This window comes from Lynx rufus, unplaced genomic scaffold (genome assembly GCF_022079265.1).
Source record: "Lynx rufus isolate CCGP_SWC_20201006 ecotype Redwood Valley unplaced genomic scaffold, mLynRuf1.p SCAF_28, whole genome shotgun sequence".
NCBI lineage: Eukaryota > Metazoa > Chordata > Mammalia > Carnivora > Felidae > Lynx > Lynx rufus.
In genome coordinates, this window is record NW_025814843.1 from 8,568,016 (window position 1) to 8,588,052 (window position 20,037).

The 20,037-nt window shown below is 53.7% G+C and overlaps 1 protein-coding gene across 8 annotated transcripts in view; it reads left to right on the plus strand.

Moving 5' to 3' along the window:
* GAS7 (growth arrest specific 7) overlaps positions 1-20,037 on the plus strand; it is a 217,170-nt gene that overhangs the window by 138,441 nt on the left and 58,692 nt on the right. For 6 of the 8 annotated variants that reach the window (XM_047090167.1, XM_047090174.1, XM_047090175.1 and 3 more), the window contains exon 3: positions 18,243-18,323. In XM_047090167.1, the coding sequence (XP_046946123.1) occupies positions 18,243-18,323 (81 nt within the window). Of the gene's footprint in view, positions 1-10,585; positions 10,664-18,242; positions 18,324-20,037 lie in introns of all 8 variants that reach the window. The other 2 variants (XM_047090169.1, XM_047090172.1) reach the window with 1 other exon arrangement.

A 20,037-nucleotide genomic window follows, 5' to 3' on the forward strand; every position in this document is an offset into this window, starting at 1 on the left:
AGACGGGGGCTTGCTAACTCGCCTCAGCTTTGCTCAGGAAGCAAGTGCCAGCGTAGAGTTACTGACCCCTCACCGCACATCACGCAGAGCCCCGTGACCCCGTGAGCGGAGTTTGGTGGCATCTGATGGGCTGGAGTGGCTGATCCATCCCTGTCAGGGTAAACCAACCATATCAGGTGGCGGGATCTCTATCGGTTATTAGCTTGAGCAATATTCATTCATTAAAGGCCAGAATAAGAGTACAATATGGCTGTGAGTTGTGGACCCATAGGGAGTGGTGTTTGCTTGGCTTGAACTCATTAAAAAAAAATAAAATAAAACAGTGCTCATCCACGATGACTAAATTTCTAGGGCAGCGGCATTAGGGTGCCTCTGTGTCTGTAGGAGACCTGACGGTCACAGCAGGGTCAGCACCCCCAGATCCTGGTGAACTGCCCGGAAGAGGTGCAGGTGTGACGGAGGTCACGTGCTGGATTGTCTTGAGACCAGGGGTACGCATTTTATTCTGCGTACGTAGCGATTTAAAATGTTCAGTGACTTGACAACGTTGGCAAATTGGGACGTTTTCCATGAACATCGGTTAACTTGTCTTCTCTTGAAGAATCATGGGGTGTGGCCGCATTGGACCCACCTTCCTGCGTGCACATAAGCCGGGAGGAGCTGAGAAGGCTGCCTCACTCCCCCTGATTTTTCTTACCCTTCGTCGCACGCCTACGTTTTGTGTGTCCAGTTCCTGTGGGTGTTGGAGTTTTGACCCGCGTTGAGACAGAGCCTCGTGGTTTTATACCAAGTAATGCATAAGAGAGCTGGCATTGGACACCCAGTCGGCAGGATTTGTTTATATTTATATGTATTTATATATTTATTTTATAAATGCTCTTGGAAATTGGAGATTAAGAAAGGGGATCCGATCCGGTGAGAGAATCAAGAATCCAGGGAGTGAGGCACTTGGGTGGCTCAGTCGGTTGAGCGTCCAACTCTTGATTTTGGCTCAGGGCATGATCCCGGGGTTGTGGGATCGAGTCCTGTGTTGGACTTCGTGCTGACTATGGAGTCTGCTTAAGCTTTCTCTCTCTCTCTCTCTCTCTTCCCCTTTCCCCGGGTCAAACGCTCTCTCTCTCTCTAAAATAAAAAACAGGGGCGCCTGGGTGGCTCAGTCAATTGAGCGTCCGACTTCGGCTCAGGTCATGATCTCACGGTCCGTGAGTTCGAGCCCCGCATCGGGCTCTGTGCTGACAGCTCAGAGCCCGGAGCCTGCTTCCGATTCTGTGTCTCCCTTTCTCTCCGCCCCCCCACTCACGCTCTGTCTCTATCAAAAAACGAATAAACGTTAAAAAATTTTTTTAAATAAAAATTAAAATAACTCAAAAAAGAGAATCCAGGGAGAAATGGCTGACTGGTATATAGTTACAAAGCATCTATTTCAGCAAGGACCTCCGGCTCATCTCATGTGCTGCCTTATTCCTGGAGGTTTTGGGTGCACCTGACTATCAGCGCAGGAAGCATTGCCTTTCTGGGGCTGGCGTGAAGTGTGTGTGTGTGTGTGTGTGTATGTGTGTGTGTGTGTGTGTTGGGGCTCTGGGAACCCGTGGCTGCAGCAGGAAGTTGGGGTCCATCTGGAAGGGCAGTCTGGACAGTGGAAACCGGGTAGCTGCTTAAAGGGTGAGAGTCCACAGAGCCTTGGGAACCCCTAGCAAAAATGGAAAGGATCTGTAGGTTGCATTCTGATCAGTGAGTGGGCGAGCACCGCAAGAATTGATTATCAAGCAACAAGTGTTTGTTAATGCCTCTCTGCGCTCAGCTCCAATTATCCACTTGGATGGCTTCTTACGGGGGAGGGCGGTGTGGGCTAACAGTGCACACAGGCTACATGTTTACATGTTTGCAGAGACGGACTGCGTCCTTCAGGTGGAGAGGGGATTGTTAAACGGGTCTTTTCCTCGTGGGTTGGATCTCAGGTTTTCTTTCCTGCTTGCATAGACCTCTCTGAAGATCCCTTCCGGCTCTAAGATTCTCTGAAACCAAAGAGTCGCAACGCCAGCATGCCCATCACCCGCCACAGTTTGGGAACGCGCCTCCGTCCGTAAAGCTGGCGCGGTTTCCCGATGATCAGATCTTTGTTATCGGAGGAAGATCTCGGAGTGGGGTAACGGCGTTTTTGTTACTTCAGTCCCAGTCGGATTCCAGAGTAGGCAGAGCTCATCCAAGAGGCGTGGGAGGAGAACAGGGTGAGAAGTTAGTCATGCAGGATGTGTTTACTTCATGCCGCTCCCTGGGAACAGCGTGCCGGGCCGAGCGCAGGGGCACTGAGACCCTGCGCTGGAAGGATCTTGTCCTTTGCACACACCATAAGCCGGGCCTTGCATACGGCAGCCCCCCGGTCGTTGCTGTTGACTGAATCTCCCGACCAGCTGTGCTTAATGCTTCTCTGCACGCCCGAAGATGCCCTCAGCCCCGGAAGAAACAGCTCCTGTAATGGGGGAGAGTGGAAATGATCCTGCAGTCTGGAACAGGGAGGAGCTGTGGGAGCAATATGCCCGGGGGGGGGGGTCCTGTCTCTCACCCCCACCCCCCAAATTAACCCTCGCGTGGCCATTGTGGGGACCTCGTAGGGGTTCCAGGTGACTGGGGGCACTTGGGTTAGAGAAGTCAGAGCAGAAGCAGTTTGATAGCTCGTATGTTCACAGCCAGCCTGACCGGGCACATGTGGTCTGATTGGAGGCCCCCTGGGGTCTGCGTTAGACTTGGGGCTTAGCTGTCTCCCGGTCCCTGGTGGTCGGTCCCCTTGCTGCCCCTCTGGGCCGTAACACAGACCCAGACCCTTGCTTCCTGATAGGGATTGACGTCTGTGCCCCTGCAAAAGATGTTGAAATCCTAACCCCCGGGAGCTGTGGACGTGACCTTGGATATAAGATCTTCACAGATGCTCAAATTAAGATAAGGTCGTCCTGGAACACGGTGGGCCCGATCCAATCCATAGGGGTCTTTACAAAAAGGAGAATTTGGGGCATGGTGGCAAATACATGGTGGGGGAGGGGGAGGTGATACAAAGACCCAGATGACAGATGCTGGAACAGACTCTCCTTCACAGCCCTCAGAAGGAACCAGCCCCGCCAGACCTGGATCTCTGGCTCTTGGCCCCCAAAACTGGGACGCAACACATTTCTGTTGTTTAAGCCCCCTGGTTGGTGGTGTTTTGTGGGGAAGCCCCGGAAAACCAACACACTTCCCAGGCCCTGGCATGGCGGGCCACCGGTGATCTCTTTGGGCACCGTGAAGTCAGACGGGTGGCAGCATGTCCTCCAGAAGGCCTTGGTGAGGTGCGACCTGTCACCTGTGTTTCTGACACCCGGCCCTCAGGTAAAGTAGCACCAGCAGCCGGAAGGTGGCCTCCTTTCCTGTTGCACTGACAGCCTGTCGGGGAATGCAGGGCGTGGGCTCTGGCTGAAAATAGTCGCCTGGGTCCCAGAATCCTGGTGCTTCCAGGAGAGGGACGTGCAGAAAAGCTTTTATGTAAGCTTCCGGAAAGAGACACATTAAGCAGCTGATTTCCAGATCCTTTCGATTGTTCTCATAACGGTTTTTGAGCGCATCAGAGAGGACCGGGCTGGGGGTCGGGCCCCCAGCTTTGCCCCTTCCTGCTCTGGTCAGTCCTTCGTGCGTCCCCGGCATCCTGAAGTCTTGATTTCCCTGTGTTTGCAAGAGTGGATCCGGCTGGTTTCATGCTCCGAATTTCCCCCAGGGGATGAACCCTGGTGGCTGTGCAGATAGCCCTGAGCCCTGCCACCACCTTCCTTCTGTCCCTGATTCCTGCAGGTTGGGGTGGCCCCCCGGGCCCCATGCCACACCTTTGCCTCCAGGTGCTGGGGCGGGGGGCTGGGGGTTGGTCCGTGGTGGTTCTTTCCCAGCGACGGATCCGGGAGGACTTCTGTTTTCTCTCTTGATTTTTCCGTGTTTTCCAGCGTTTCCTCTCGGGACCTGTATTAATTTTATAAGTAGGATAAAAGTTATGCCTCTGAGGTGCAGGAGAGGACAGGAGCTGAGAGCCCCAATGCTCTCTTTCTTCCCAATCTTCAGATCCCAGCCCACCCTCCTGGACTCCACATTGCTCTCTCAGATGCCATTTTCCCGTTGGAGTCTCTCGTCATATCTTGGGCACTGCTAAGCTTTGGGGTTTCTTCTGGGGTCAGGGTGCACAGTCGGGAGCCTGGTCTCATTTATCTGGGGGTAAGGAGCACCCAAGGGGGCCGGGCCATGTGCTGTCTCCCGCCAAGGGAGGAGAATGTCGGGCTGAGAGTCAAGAGGGACTTCTGCCTCTTTTTCTTCACCCCTCTTCTTCCCTGGCCCCAGATAAAGACCATACTTGCTTTCTGCCACTGGTATATAAAAATGACATCTGTTGGGGCGCCTGGGGGGCTCAGTCGGTGAAGCGTCTGACTTCGGCTCAGGTCATGATCTCAAGGTCCGTGAGTTCAAGCCCCGCGTCGGGCTCTGTGCTGACAGCTCAGAGCCTGGAGCCTGCTTCGGATTCTGTGTCTCCCTCTCTCTCTGCCCCTCCCTTGCTCGCGTGCTGTCTCCTTCTCAAAAAAAAAAAAAAAAAAAAAAACAAAAAAACACATTAAAAAAAAATGATTTGTGTTGATATGGAGGCCAGTACAGGAAGGGTGCACGGCGGGCAGCAGGAGCAGACCTTTGGGAGCCAGAACAGAATGGGTGAGGGACCACCCGGCGCTTTGGCCTCCCACGTCCCCCCCTCCCCACCCCCTACCCCCCAGCTCAGCTGTTCCCTACAAAGAGTGCGTTCCAGTGACCAGGTGTACAAATGCAGTCTTCTTGGCTGGTGGACTTTAGACCTGGAGATGAGGCCCTCACGGGGATTCCACGGCAGCCTGAATATTGGTGGTGCCGGTGGGTTCTTTTTTTGCTCTCACAGCACCTGCCTCTGGGGGGGGGTTCACTTTTTTTTTTCCTGGATCTCTGGGGCCAAATGGACTCTTTGCTACAATTTTTAACAGCACCCCTGCTTGGAGGGAATACCGGTCAACAGTGGGTCCTTTCAAGTCAGGAGTAATTTGTGGGTTGCTTTGATGGTTGTACCTTTAAAAATTTTTTTGGTTGGGGGTTGGTGCCTGGGTGAGTCAGTCAGCTAACATCCGACGATTGATTTTGGCTCAGGTCATGATCTCACGGTTCGGAAGATCGAGCCCAGTGATATTTGGGATTCTGTCTCCCTCTCTCTCTGCCCCTCCCCTGCTTGTGCTCTCTCTCTCTCTCTCTCTCTCCCTTTCTCTCTCAAAGTAGATAAATATTTTTTAAAAAAACCCAAAACTTTCCCCTAACACCTGGAGACAGGAGGAAGCAGTTTTATTTTTTAATTTGGTCTTTTTTGTATTTTTAAAAATTCAATCCAAGTTAGTTAACATATAGTGTAGTAATGATTTCAGGAAAAGAATTTAGTGATTCATCACTTAATATGACACTCAATGCTCATCCCAACAAATGCCCTCCTTAACGCCCATCCCCCATTTAGCCCAGCCCCCCACCCACCTCCCCTCTAACAACCCTGAGTTTATTCTCTGTATTTGAGAGTCTCTTCTGGTTTGCCCCCCTCCCTGTTTTTATCTTAATTTTCTTTCCCTTCCCCTGTGTTCTTCTGTTTTGTTTAAGTTCCACATATGAGAGAAATCATATGATATTTGTGTTTCTGTCACTAATTTTGCCTAGCAGAATATACTCCATCCTCGTTGTTGCAAATGGCAAGATTTCCTTCTTTTTGATCGCCGAGGAATGTTCCACTATATAGACGTACTATATCTCCTTTACCAGGAGGAAGCACTTCTGTGGAGAGAACTCTGCCCTTCCTTGGCCCCCTCTAGGCCTGTGGTTCTCAAAGTCGGGTTCCTGGGCCAGCAGCGTTACCTGGAGGTGGGCGGGGGGGCTTGTCAGAAATGCAGTCTCTCAGCCCAGACCTCCTGACTCAGAAACTCGGTGCCTTTACCAGCCCTCCAGGTGATGGAGAAGCATTACTGCACTTTAGGCCCACCCTGCAGGCTGCCCCTGTTCACAGCATTCTAGAATTTCCCTTAGTGGGTGAGGCTGGCAGGCCTCTTGGCAGAGAGGTTTTTTTCCAACCTGCTCGTGCTGTTTCCCAAGGAAATCTTACTTCATCAACTCTCAAGTGCTGCCTGTTTCTTCCCCAGCTTGTGTGGTCCTGTCTATCGTGCACAGCCTTTCTTGATGTTGGAGAGAGGTGGTGATGTCCAGAATTGCTGACTGTACGTGTTTTGCACCTTTAGCTCCCGATAAGGACCTCGATGTGCCCGAAGGAGCGGCCGGGGTCCTTTGTGATTCGGGGGCCGGATGGTCTTCCAGCAGGGCTCGGAAAGTGCCTTGGCGGTCGCCTCTCAGGAGGGAGGATGGCTTATTCCTGTTCCCAAAATAGCCATAGCTCTTTCTGACAGTTTCCTGTGTCTTTGTGAAAAGCAGCACTCCGTGATTTCGAGCATTATTTATAAACATAAAGTCACACCTTTTACTGGAAAGTCTTCTAAATAAGGATCAGCGGTGCCGAGCGACTGAGGTTCATAAAGGCCGACTTTCTCAGAAAACAAGTCAGAAAGGTGATGTATGAGTGGAAAATCCCACTTGGTGGGAAGAGAAGCTTCTGAATGGTTGAGCGGTGTGATTTCTCCACGGACAGGCTGTGGAGGTCTTCCTGGGGCCGTGTTAAGAGGCTCCAGTGCAGCATGACCACAGAAGAATATTCCAGATGTGGATCTGATGGCCTCAGGGCTGGCCTTGGCTGTTTACTGGGCAGTTTCTGCGGGCAGGAGAATAGAAGCCCGTTCAAACTAGCTTGTGGGGAAAAAAGGGGGCATTGATGAGAAGGATATATGGTGTCTCGTAGAAGCTCCAGCTTAAGGACCAGAAATCAGGTGCTGAGCTGTTTGGCCTGTCTCTGGGACCTCGCGGTGTTATGCCTACTTGTTTCTCTGGGCTCGCTTTCCTTCCTCCGTATTTCTCTCTGCAGACTTGCTTCTTCTCCTTAGCAGCCTTTTAGCAGAAACTGGCCGCTGACGGTCGAAGATACCCACCCAAGCCGTTCTGTGCTGTGTCCACTGGCCCAGGGAGTGGTGGCCAAGCAGGCAGGGGGGTCTACAAAGAGCGAGCTCTGGTGTTTGCACCCTTCTTAGAGAAGGGCCTTGATGATGTGTAACAAATAGTTCCATTTTGTAAAATGACGTTTCAAGGTTCTGATTATGATTTTTATGGAGAGTAGGGACAATCTCTGGCTTTTTCGATTCCTTCCTTTTGAGGTCACACTTGAAAAGGGCTTTGCCAGCAAAAGAGGTGAATATATTCTAGTACACTCTCATGGACTGTTTTTTTCCTCCCTTAAAAATTTTATTTTATTTTATTTTATTTTATTTTATTTTATTTTATTTTTTTATTTTATTTTATTTATTTTTGAGAAAGAGAGAGAGCATTCACGCAGAGGAGGGGCAGAGAGAGAGGGAGACACAGAATCCAAAGCAGGCTCCAGGCTCCGAGCCATCAGCACAGAGCCCGATGCGGGTCTCAGACCCACGAACTGCGAGATCATGACCTGAGCCGAAGTCGGACGCTCAACCGACTGAGCCACCCAGGCGCCCCTACGTAGGCCCCTTTCGGAAATGCATCTGAGAACCTTTTGTACACTTCTGTGCATTTTTGTACACTTCGCCATGTGTTTTGGACACGCCCCGCACACCAGCACACCCTCATCCGCTTCATACCCTGGAACAACGGCATCATGTCCCCTGGGCATTCCCAGCGTGTCCCTGGGGTTTTCCTCCTCTAACAAAACATGCGCCCAAACATATCTTCATCCTGATGCTATCACTGCACTCCTGAAACTGTTGTTAGGTCAAAGGGCGTGTGCGTTTGGGATTTTGATCGCTATTGCCATACTGCCTTTCCAAGACACTCCCAGCCTGTTTTTCCAGATCCTTGGTAACGAGGGGTTGTCAGTCTTGAAAGACATTACGTGTCCGGTGGGTAAGAAAACAGTGTCTTGTTGTCATCCCTATTTGGGTTTCTCCAGTTTTGAGTGAGACCGGACGTCTCTTCCGCTTGGTAATCTGCCATTATGTTTCTTTAACACCACCCCCCCACCCCAGCCACCGTGTATTCTTTGCTCGTTTTAGGTTGGACTGCTTGCGGGATTTGTAATTCATGCTATGTGAAGGGAATGGGAAGTCTGTCCGTTCTGCCTGGTCCTTCTGTGTCTTTCCATCCATTCGTCTGTCTTTTCATCTAGACACACACACACACACACACACACACACACACACACACACGTTTTGTGAAAAGCAGCCTTTGGCCACGTAGCCAAACTGAGTTCTCATGTTTGCTCTGAGCTGAGTCTGCGTTCATTCCTCCAACACCGAATGCCCACTCTACCTGGTGCCTGGGAGACAGGGATACATTTATTTGACCCAGTCCCTGCCCTCAGGATACATCCATTGGGAGGCCTGGACTTGAGGGCAGGTGCTGTAGCTGAGGGACGAGGAGGTCATCCGTGCTCCCCATCCAGGCCATCAGCTGCCTGAGAGCAGGACAAAATTGTGGGCTCCTGGATCCCCTCCCCAGGCTTGGCATCTGTTCGTAGCTAGTACTCAGAAAGTCTGAATGGTGTGGACGAGGAGCACGCAGGACCGTGAGGTCACCTGGGCTCTCCCCGTGTCTGAACCAGGTGGCCCTGATCTGCCTTCCGCCCTCTGCCAGCTCTGTCCCCATCAAGCAGCCACTGACACCTTCTCTTGGTGCCTTTTCCCTCTCGGCTTCCTTCACTGCACACTTTCTCCTCTCCATTTCATGGTCCCCTATTCTAGGAAGAGTCTAAGGACTGAGCCGAGCGAAAGGGTTTGTGACAGTCCTACTCTAATTCGTGAGTCTGCCCCTGGAACTAGAATAGATGACAAAGCCTCACGTCAAAGCCGTGGCTCTCCGGAGACAGGTGTCGTGAGCCTGGTAGTTTTAGAAGGTCGGGTGACGATGATGGGCGTTTGGGGAGTTCCTTAAATTACCCTACATTCCCACCATGTGTCTTGCTTCAAACCTTGCCTGATCCTAACCCTCAAGTTTTGTCTCATTTACATGTCTTCTAGTCTGTGGCTGGTTCCTGGGATGGATTACTATGGACTCTACCACTTGCCCCGCCGCCCCCCCCCCCCCAAATCTGGTTAATCACGGAGACTGTAGAATTTTCAGGTCCCAGGTCTGGGAATCTGTGTTTTTACCAAGTGGTCCCAATGACCCCGATGAGTCACCAGGTTTTGGGGAGACAGGATTGGAGCTCTGGCAGGTACCTGTGCGTAAGTCCCGGATTCCGAGGGTCCGGGCTTCGGTTTTGATAAGGTTTCTTTCTCAGGACCTACCTCCTGTTTTCTCAACCATTAAGTTGGGGGTCATAATATCTCTGAGCTGCCACCACCTGTTTTCTTCCTGCATTGCAGTCAACCCTGGTTATCCCTCGACTCAAGGTCAGGGATTCCTGGTGTGTCTGCCCGGGTGTGCACTCTTTAAGGGGGCTGACATACACCAGGGACCCTAAAGGGTTTAAAGGACAGGCTCAGAGAGTTCCAGGCGCCCCACCGGTGCCCCAGGTCTCCACTAGAATTTCTCTGGCCGTGGCTGGTTCTACTTTTCTAGGGCCTCTACGTAGGCTGGAGCCAGCCTCTGGTTCGGGCTAATGTCAAAGGGCCAGGGCGCTAAAGGGACTGCTGCTTTATTGCGACGACATCGCCAGCTTCTGTATGGTCTGTGAACCAGGCGTGAGGGTCCCTGTCCTGCCTGGATCACAGGCTTTGCTGAAGGGATCCATTGAGCTGCTGGAAAGTGGTAGACCACTGATAGTGATGTTTCTTTGGCTGAGGAACACCCTCTACAGCTCAGATGTGCTAAGGAAGGCATTCTAGAACCTTCTTCTCCCTAGCATCAGAGAGGGAGCCCTACCTTCCCTCTCCCTTTGGGAGATGTGCTCTGGGAGAGCATGAACAGGGTTGAAAGCAGGGAGGAGGCTTTTGGGGTGGGAGGCTGGGAAGCAGAGAGAAGGAAGGAATGGAGAGGGTTTTGTCTTATTAATACTGTCGTTGTCGTTACGGGGCTTTGAGGGTTTCCTCTGTGTCAGGCTGTGTGTGGCCCACTGACTGCTCATCCAGCACCCCCAGACTCCTGCAATGTTATCCCTGCTTTGCAGTGAGGAAGCAGGCCGGGTGCCACGCCATTCATTGCCAAGGGGTTGACTTGGGATTTGAACATCTGTCTGGAGGACACCAATGCCTGACCTCCGAGGTGCATAACAGCAACTCTGGGTTGAGGACGGCGTTTGAAGCACCAGGGCAGGTGGACCGTCCATTCCTTTCTTCTCCTGAACAGCAGAGTCTTGGTATCACCCTGTCCTCAGAGCACGGGGGCTCTCGGAGCTCAGGGGAGCCGCCCCGGGGGCCATCGTGGGCACACGTGCACTGCCCGTGGCTCGTAGACACTGCAAATTGGGGGCCGTTAGCTAACACGTCCCCACGTCTGCTCCCGGTCTCCTCAGGCTCGACTCCTGCCACGCATTTCTGACTGGAACTCAAGATGCGGACTCTGGGGCCCCAGTGGTCCACGCTGCCTGAAGGTAAGGGTCTGGCCCAGGCTCAGGAGCCCTCCCTCTGGCGATCAGACGTAGGCGATCGATCCCACAGAACACAGTTCTGCTGACGCGCCCGCTGATGGCAGTTTGCAAAAAAGACTTTGCGTGTTTCCGTTTGCTGAGAGGCCGCCTGATCCGTCCCTGCCGCTGGGAATCCGTGCTGTGTGAGCCGAGTTGAGGGTAGTTGGGGAAGCCCCCATGGGAGGCGGATCGAGATAAAGCTTCCCATGCCAGGATCTCTTCCGTCAAGCGGCCCTTCCTGGGGGTCGTTAGATCGTCCAGGAACTGCCTTTTCACCCACAGGGTCTGAAACCAGCATGGAAGAGTTCGGTTCTAGAGCTGCGAGTAGGGGTCGTTACCTGGGCACCCCTTCTTGACCCTTCCCGAGTGGGACATCCCCGGATCCCTCCGGCATCCTAGCCGATGGCGGTGGTGCTGGCCGTGCTGTCCTCACTTGCATGGACCCTGCCCCACTCACGCCACACTCCCCAGCTCCCACTGCTCCTTCTGGAGGGAGTTCTGGAAGAGCCCAAGCTTGTCTCAGTCTCTGGAGGACTGATGGGATGGACACAGAGAGGCAGAACTCACAGATGACACATCTAGGACACCAGACGTGCTGAGGGGCGTGAGCCCAGGAAGCCTGCTCGGAGGCAGGGCCTGGCAGAGTGGCCACCATTGGATCATGTCACTTCTCTGCCTCAAGCCCCGCGGTGGCTGCCCCCACACGTCCAGTGTTGCTGATTCCGCAGGTCTGTGATGGGGCCCGAGGGTTTGCATTTCTAGCCGGTTCCCAGGAGACACTCATGCTGCTGGTCCAGGACCCGACCCTGAGAGCCAGTGCCCTGGGTGATCGAGTCTGGCCCTGTGACCTCTGACTCCGGCCCTCCACTTCCACCCCCACTTTTCAGCCATATGATCTTCCTTGCAGCTGTTTGAAGGTGACAGATGTGTGCTTGTCTCTCAACCTTTTCCCTTTCGGTTCCCTCCACCTGCAGTTCTGTTCCCTCACATGCTACGTGCATGGCTTGTTACTTTTCTTTGGCACTAGCCGGCTTGCAAAAGGGCCCCCGACATACCCAGTGCCTGTCACTCACGCTGCTCTGTGTCCCTCCCGCATTCTGTCAGCGTTGCAAGCAGTAGAATCTGGTCGTTGTGATGGAGAGTCACTTCTACGGCTAGGTGATAAAAGACATCATGGTTTCTCCCTGCTCTCTCGGATCTCACGCTTTGGGGGCAAGGAACTTTGGCCCATCCATGTGAGCGGATCCAGCCCCGCTCAAGCCTTCAGATGATGCAGCCCCAGCTAAGATCACACTGTAACCTCATGGGAGAGCCTGAGCCGGAACTGCCCCACTAAGCCCCTTCTGGATTCCTGACCCTCCAGAACAGTATGACCTCATAAATGCTCATTGATTGCAGCTGCTGCTGAGTTTGGGGTGGTTTCTGATGCAGCAATGGAAACTTGCTAAACTACTTTCCAAACTTTACTCAAATGTGCATTTCTCGGGGAGAACTCCCTTGGCTATTCTTATAAATATTTATTTATTTTTGAGAGAGAGAGAATGAGAGACAGCATCAGAAGCAGGCTCCAGGCTCTGAGCTGTCAGCCCAGAGCCCGACGCGGGGCTCGCACCCACGAACCGTGAGATCATGACCTGAGCCGAAGTCCGACGCTTAACCGACTGAGCCACCCGGGGGCCCCTTGGATATTCTTCTAAAATTAAATCCCTTTCTAATACAATTTTTTTATCCCCCTTCCCTGCTTTATTGTCCTTAGCACGTCCCGCCATCTAACCTGAGAGCCTCACATCAGGCTCTGTGCTGACAGTGCGGAGCCTGGAGCCTGCTGCGTATCCTGTGTCTCCCTCTCTCTCTGCCCCTCCCCTGCTCCCACTCTGCCTCTCTCGTCTCTCAGAAATGAATAAACATTAAAAAAAAATGATTCTCAAACAGAGTGGTGCATAGACTAAAACAGGACTGTTTTGTGCAGCTCCCTGCACAGAGCTCAGGGAAGTTGGCACAGCGGGCACTTGGTGGTCCTTGCTGGCAGACCGAGTCCTAGCTCTGCTGGTTCTCAACCGAGGCCTCAGTTTCTTTAGAAAGAAGGATTTCGTTTCTTAGAAAGTGGAAACGGTTGCACCCATTTCGTAGGTATTTGGGGACCGTGGAAGGAGACGCACGAGTGGATGCGCAGAGAGTTGGTAGTTCATTTCCTGCAGAGAGTGTGTGGTTGGAAGTCAGATTTTATTTAATTTTAAGAAGGGGTTGGGAATGCCCTCATGGGCCAGAGGCCCGTCACTGGGGTGATTACAAAGCCAAGGACCACGGAAACACGGGTGCGTGGGAGGGAACCAGAGTGTCTGCTGCTGAGTCCCTGAGGGGGGAGAGAGGTGAGCGGAACCCTCTGGACACTGACCTGGGTTCTGTGAGTTGCTGCAGCTTGCCTTTGTGGGGGTGGCCTGATGGCAGAGGCCAGCCAGGACCCCAAAGGACCCAATTCCCTCTGAGCTGGTACCTGTGGTTATTTCACCTGGTAGCCACTGGGGGCAGCAGAGAGCCACCACCATAGCCAAGCAAGTGGACCGATGGGGAACAGGTGTCCACTGGGGCTGGACAGGGAATAGGGGTTGGGGTGTAAGGGTGGGACCAAGCGGGACAGGGAGGGTAGGGCTCACACCTTCCCCAAAAGGCAAATCACCAGGACCAGTGGCCTCGATCCAGGGGGTCCTTGTGGCTTTCCCACCAGAAGCCAGTATTTCTAATGCAAGCAGGACGCAGTCTTAACAAGGGCAATGAAGTCCAGAAGTGACTGTTTAAAGTCAATAAGTCATGCCTCGCTTCCTGTTTTATTATTAGCATTAGGGTTATTCTTGTAAGGAGGGGCCATCTGTGCTTTGAAACCCAGATTTACGTCTCTGTCCTCCTTTGAACTAGACTTTTCTCTGAAAGTTTTATTCTACACGGCAGCAACTGTCATCCACTGACGGGGAAATTAAAACCTCTAGCTCGTAGCATTGATGGCTTAGAGAGCGACTTCCCTGGGCCGGTTTGATCCACAGTCAGTCGATCTGTGTGTGTGGCTTTTCCTGGCTTTCGTGGAGGAGGTCTGAATTGAGTGAGGGCCGCCGTTAGGAAAAGCGTGTTTCTCGTGAATTGCGTTGGACGGACAGTCTCTCCAAGAACACGTCTCGCTTCTCCAGGCTGACCTCCCCATGTTCCCTAGAGCCTCTGGGGGCTGCGTGGTGACGATTCTGGTAGCAGGAGGAGTCTGGCTGTTTCTGGAACCACCTAAAGCCCCAGGGATAGGTCCCCAGAGAATGTAGAAGAGCCTTAATCCAGGGTGACTCGGGCCCCCAACTCCTGCTTCAGTTTTGCTTTGACTTGGTCGACGAGCTCGGTGTGCTGTAAATAGATTAAGGAATCTTATTGGAAAAGATCTAGAAATGGCTTCCTCCCTGTGGGCGGTATGGTCATCTGGGGTGATGTTTCCTGCTGGTGAGGTCACTCAGCCACAGTCCCCGTGGCTCTCCCCAGACATCTGCCAGGCCCGGCCTGGCCACCTACCCGCCTCAGACTTGCAGTGAGTGGCTTTGGGTTTTGGGCTAAGTCAGAGCCGGCCAAGGCGAGCATCCTTTAGAAAGCATCCTCTAGAAGTTATGGTGCCCTGATGGCGTTTGGCCGGACAGATGTGGTTCACATGGGAACGAGGGACTCCAGCCTCTGGGGGGGCCTGTATGTGACCCAGCCAGCGAGCCTTCTGGCGAGTGGGGCTCAGTCTGCAAGCCTGCACCTGCCTGCGATCTCGGGGCCTCCTGCAGACCCTCCAAGCACATGATGCCACGCTGGCTTCTCTGCTCTGTCCTTAGGATTCCCAGTGGGGAGGCGAAGGGGACCCACAGGGGCAGCTGTACCCTGCTCTTTGCTCTCGGTGCATTTTCTCTTGTTGCCCGAGGGTCTCTGCCGCTTGTCGCCCCCTTCCCTGGAGAGCCCCAGGCTGGGGGGAGGAGGGACAAGAAACCGAGGCTTCCCTGCTAAAAGTGCCTTCAAGTCAGGCTGCTTTGTCTCCCCCGAGCTTGGTGGTGTCTCTCAGGTCCCAGCACACAGGTGGATGAATGTAAGAGGACGGAGGGGCAAGTCAAGTCCTCGTGTCTGTTGCCGTGTCCTCTCTCTTCCCCTCTCTTTCCTCCCTCCCCCCAAGGCCACCAGGTCACATTTTCATGTATTTACTTTTCAGTAAGTTTCAATCCTTGAGGGGCCCCGAATCCCGCAGATTCAGTGGCCTCAGTGGGAAGGTTGCTCCGAGTCTGGCCCGACACCCCCCCGCCACCATTCCCGTGCCACGAGTCGCCTCCCCCTGCCGCCCTCTGGGGTTCCTCCATTTGCCGCCAGGAGTCATTTGCCACTGTGTTCTTTTCTCCGTGCATGTGTGCTCAGCTCTCGTCCAGCTAGAATCCGAGTTTCATCTTGGGCGTGACCAGCTTCAGCTTTAAGAGGAGCTGGCCCTCCGTCATTGGCCCCACGTGGAGGCGGCCTGGTGATCTTACAGAGGCGGCCCAGTGACCTTGCCGCCCTGCTCCCAGCCGACTTTCACGAGCCCCGATGTGGCTGCAGGGCCTTCTCTGAAATCAGCCACCAAAGGGGTAAAGGCCACGGTGCAGAGTGGACAGTTCCCTGGGGACCTTTCCCACATGTAGGAAGAACAGGGCTTGTCTATCCCTAGAGACTGGAAGGGCATATCACATGGGAACCTACATTGTGCCGTCACGGTGTCCGTCCTTCCGTTTGCCCATCTGTCCGGGCACATAGACCCGGCTCTCAGGGAGGTAAGACAGGGGTCAAGGTCTGTGCTGTCTGAGAGGTGGGACAGAGTGCTGATTCCCTCAGAGGAGCTAGATGGAAGGTATGTGGGGGGGGCGGGGGTATGTGGCTGTCGGGGATTCTCAGGCCTGGTTCTGCGATGAACCTGAGACAGACTTAAGTGCAGGAGGCTCGGGGGCAGGGGAATACTCTTGGGAGGAACCCCCCGGGGAAGGGAAGGAAGCAGTAATGCAGTAAAGTCACAGGAAGGGCCCCTGCCAGCCCCTGAGAGCTCTGAGCTGGGTGGAATTGTCTGCCTCGAGGCAAGGGAATTGGTGGGCTTTTAACCCCCAACATGGGCCAGCCATTGTGTGGGCAACACTCCCTGCCCCCGATCCCAGATACAGCCTTGTGCCCCAAGAGGGACTCCACCGTGAGCCTCTGCAGCTGGGGCAGCATTTGCTCTAGAGAGTTTGGGCATTTGACACCAGAGCAGAAACGCAGTCTGGGAAGGCTGCCTGGTGGAAGCGGCATTTTCGTTGAGACTTGACTAGTGCATGAGATTCTGGCATCCGGGGGGAGGGAACCGTGATATCAAAGGCATGTTGCGAGACCAGCAAATGGGCTGGGGTGAAGTGAGAATTCAATCTGGACAGACAGACAGGGGTGCCCTTCTGCAGGGGGCTACAGGGTTTGGACGTTATTCTGTGTGCCCTGTGGGAGAGGAGCCAGCAAAGGATTGTCCCTGTTCGTGACCTGCAGCCAGAGATGGGCTCTGGGCTGAGCCCACCCACCCCTCCTCCCACCGGGAAAACGCTGAGCCTGGTCTGCCTGTCCCTCCTTGTTCCTGGTGGCTGTTTCCCTGCTCCTCCTCTCCCTCAACCTCCCCTCTGTATTCTCTCCCTTAAGACATGAAGGGACCATATTCCCACCCGACTGACTCCTGGAGCCATAAACTCCTTAAACCCAAACAATGGGTTTAAAGTTTTAAGACCCCTGATTTGGAGCTGGAGTCGGGAGTTTGGGGGCCTGAAAGACCAGTTAGCTCAACCCTTTCATTTTGGGTGGAGAAGCCTAATTGAGAGAAGCCAATGGAAAGCTGTGCTTAATTTTGTTTTTGGCATTGGAGACCATTGAGTTCTTAGTAATAGAAATTTTCATTAAATAATGTCATGTCCGTATATTCCACTGGCTAAAAATAACTCTACGTGGGCATTTGGCACGAATACAGTGATTGCCTCGGGTGGATCCCATTTTGATCTCATTTTGCAGAGGAGACTCTTGGAAGACCGTTAGCTTGGCCAAGCTTCCACTGGTGGTGGGAAGAGGGAGAGCCGGGATTCAAAGCCGTGCCATCTGGCCCCAGAATCACCACTGTTCATAGATGCTAACCACTGTACTTCCCAGCTGCTTTAATACGTTGGGAAAGATCCAAAAGTCGATAACGTGGCAAGAAAGTACAGTATGATGTTTGTTTCATTTTTTATTTTTTATTCTTTAGTAGTTTTTTAGTGTTTATTTATTTTTGAGAGAGAGACAGAGCGCTTGCAGGGGAGGGGCAGAGAGGGAGGGGGACACAGAATCCGAAGCAGGCTCCAGGCTCCGAGCGGTCAGCACAGAGCCAGATGCAGGGCTCGAACTCACAAACCATGAGGTCGTAACCTGAGCTGAAGTTGGACACTTAACCAACTGAGCCACCCTGGTGCCCCTTGTTTCTTTTTAAAGATGTGTATATGCCTTGAAAATAAGTCTCCAGGGGCGCCTGGGTGGCTCAGTCAGTTAAGCGTCCGACTTCGGCTCAGGTCACGATCTCGCGGTCCGTGAGTTCGAGCCCCGCGTCGGGCTCTGTGCTGACCGCTCGGAGCCTGGAGCCTGCTTCCGATTCTGTGTCTCCCTCTCTCTCTGACCCTCCCCCGTTCATGCTCTGTCTCTCTCTGTCTGAAAAATAAATAAATAAAAAAAAAGAAAGAAAATAAATCTCCAGAGATACCAAAATGTTGACTTAGAGCTGTGGGATTATGGGTGTCTACTCTTTTCCTTGTGTTTTTCTACGTCATCATATTGTACAGAGTGAGAAGGCATTCTTTTTGTCACTAGGTAACTTTAGGAGAAGTCGCTGCTTACAGTGGCAATGTGGCTCATGTCGAGTTCAGGGGGCCATCACACGGCTGCAGTGTTAGCTCTGTTCCTGGCTGGGCATCCGGAGAAGGGGCAGGGGGCAGGGGCCAGGCCGATGTAGTGGTTGGAATTCAGACAAGACGTGGGTCTGGAGAGCCGGGAAGGACTTGGGAAATCAGCCTCACTTGACAGGGGACCCGTGTCTCTGTACAGACCCCAGGCCAGGGCTCCTTCCTCTGGCTTTGGGGTTTCAGGTGATAGTGGGCACTTGGGAGAAACACCCAGTTAGCGTCTGGGTTCCAGGGCACGAGACCGAAATGGAGGTACATGGGTCGGCAGCCTTGGGGGATCAGTGGGGGCCGGATAGGGGGCCAGCGAGGGACGGTTCCAAGGATCCCAGCCGGAAGGCTGCCTCCTGTTCGCAGCTGCGTGGAGAAGGGTCCCCAGCAGAGAGGCTCGGTCGTCGTGGCAGGTGGGGAGGGGATGACGTGGGAGCAGAAAGCCAGCTCCCGCCTCCCGGGCTTGGGCAGGACGGTGGCCCGGCCAGGTCCCTATTTTTTCCAGCTCTGCCGTCTAGCTCTGCTCTGCGACCCTCTGGGGTTCTGCCCTATGACAATCTCAAAGTGACCGTGTTTCTTTCTTTGACCAGAGACCACCTGGGAACGCCCCAGCAGTTCTTCTGGGATTCCAGCCAGCCCTGGCCCTCACAGGAGCTCTCTGCCTCCGACAGGTACAGTCCACCCACTACTTTGGGGCAGCCGGGAGGGGCCACACACCCGCCTTCATCGGAAAGGCCAAGACTGTGGGTTCTGGGGTCTGGAGCCTGGCGGGGGATCTTACTGGCCGATCCCAGGGAGCGGTCGGAGGATGGGCTCTCCCTGGCGATCCCGGCAGGACACTCCCCGAGGGTGGGGACCTCGTCTCTCCTTTTCTTCTGTGGGATCCTCAGTCCCCAGACACGGCCTGGCTGCAAGGAATGTCTCCACAGCCACAGGGGGTGTGAACCTCATTTGATGGTTTTCCAACCTTAAGCATCAAGCCAGAGGCCAAAGTCCAGAAGGTGTGGTTGTGGTGGCAGCCTGGAATTTCAAGTTGGCAGCTTTGAAAAAACATGGGGTGTAGCTGGATGGAGGGGAAGGGTGGGGAGGGGGCTGGGGGAGGAACAGCAGCTTATGTGCAGGGTAGTGAGGGCCTTCACGGTGGCCCCAGATCAGAGGTCTGAGTAGCTTCCCTAACACATCACAGGTGACCCACGGAAGAGCTGAAATAATGAATGAATGAATGAGTGGCTGTGTGAATGAATGAATGAGTGTGTGCAGACAGGCGTAGTAAGTAGAAAGAAGACCCTTAAACCTTGGAACAGAGGAAGGGTCTTGGGTGCAGAGAGTGGGTTGAACACAGCCTGCCTTTCATAGTGGAGAGTCTTTGGGCTTGATCGCTGGTGCACTGAGAGGTCAGAACACGATCCAAGTACGTTATTTAGGGAAATGAAAATGGACTACACAGGAAGCTCTGGACAGTCAGCCGAGGCATGGGATGTTCCGGGCTTTTGAAATGTTTTTACGTACATCTTTTACCTACATTAAAAAAAAAAAAAAAAAAAAAAAAAGGATTCAAACAGAAAGGAACCCTTTCTGTTTAGGTTTATGTATTTATTTTGAGAGAGACAGAGACAGCAGGAGGAGGGGAGGGGCAGAGAGAATCCCAAGCAGGCTCTGCACTGTCAGGACAGAACCCGATGTGGGGCTCGAACCCACGAACTGTGAGACCGTGACCTGAGCCAAACTCGAGAGTCGGACACTTGACCGACTGGGCCGCCCGGGAGCCCCGGAAAGGAGCCCCCTCGGGAAGGAGGGCGATGGGGCATTTACTCCTGCTTTTCTAGGGCTGGGCTGAGGGCTCCCTGATGAGAGCCTGTCTCCAGAACCGGGCTCTCATTCAGCCTTGCGACCTGTTGTAGATGACAGGCTTTTCGGGCACGCTGCCTTCTCTGTTGTCGTTCTCGTGGTTTTGTTCTTGTTCTTTATAACAGTAGAAATGCCAGCATGCAGAAAGTGAGGTGTGGCCCCTGATCCTGGCCAGCCAAGACGCTAGAAAGGAAACCCAGCTGTCTTTTCTGGCCAGAGCAGTTGGTCTGCGGCCATTGTGGCCTGCAGAGAGTGCTGGTGGGGCGGGTTGGGGGACTTGCCTTTTGAGTCTGTGGGCCCACCTCACCGGGGCCTGTTCTCCCTTGCACGGTCCCTAGCATCCTTCTATCCCCTCTGTGCGGTTCGGGGGCTGTCTCCCAGGAGAGGGGCTGGCAGGAGCTGGCCCAGGGCCCTGCTCAGGTGACAGGTTCCTGCCTTCCCCTCATCAGCACAACCCCGAGCGCAGAGCTGGGTGCTGGGACTCTGGAGCTGAGAAGGGAGGGGGAGACGGGAGGGAGAGGGTCAGACCCAATGACG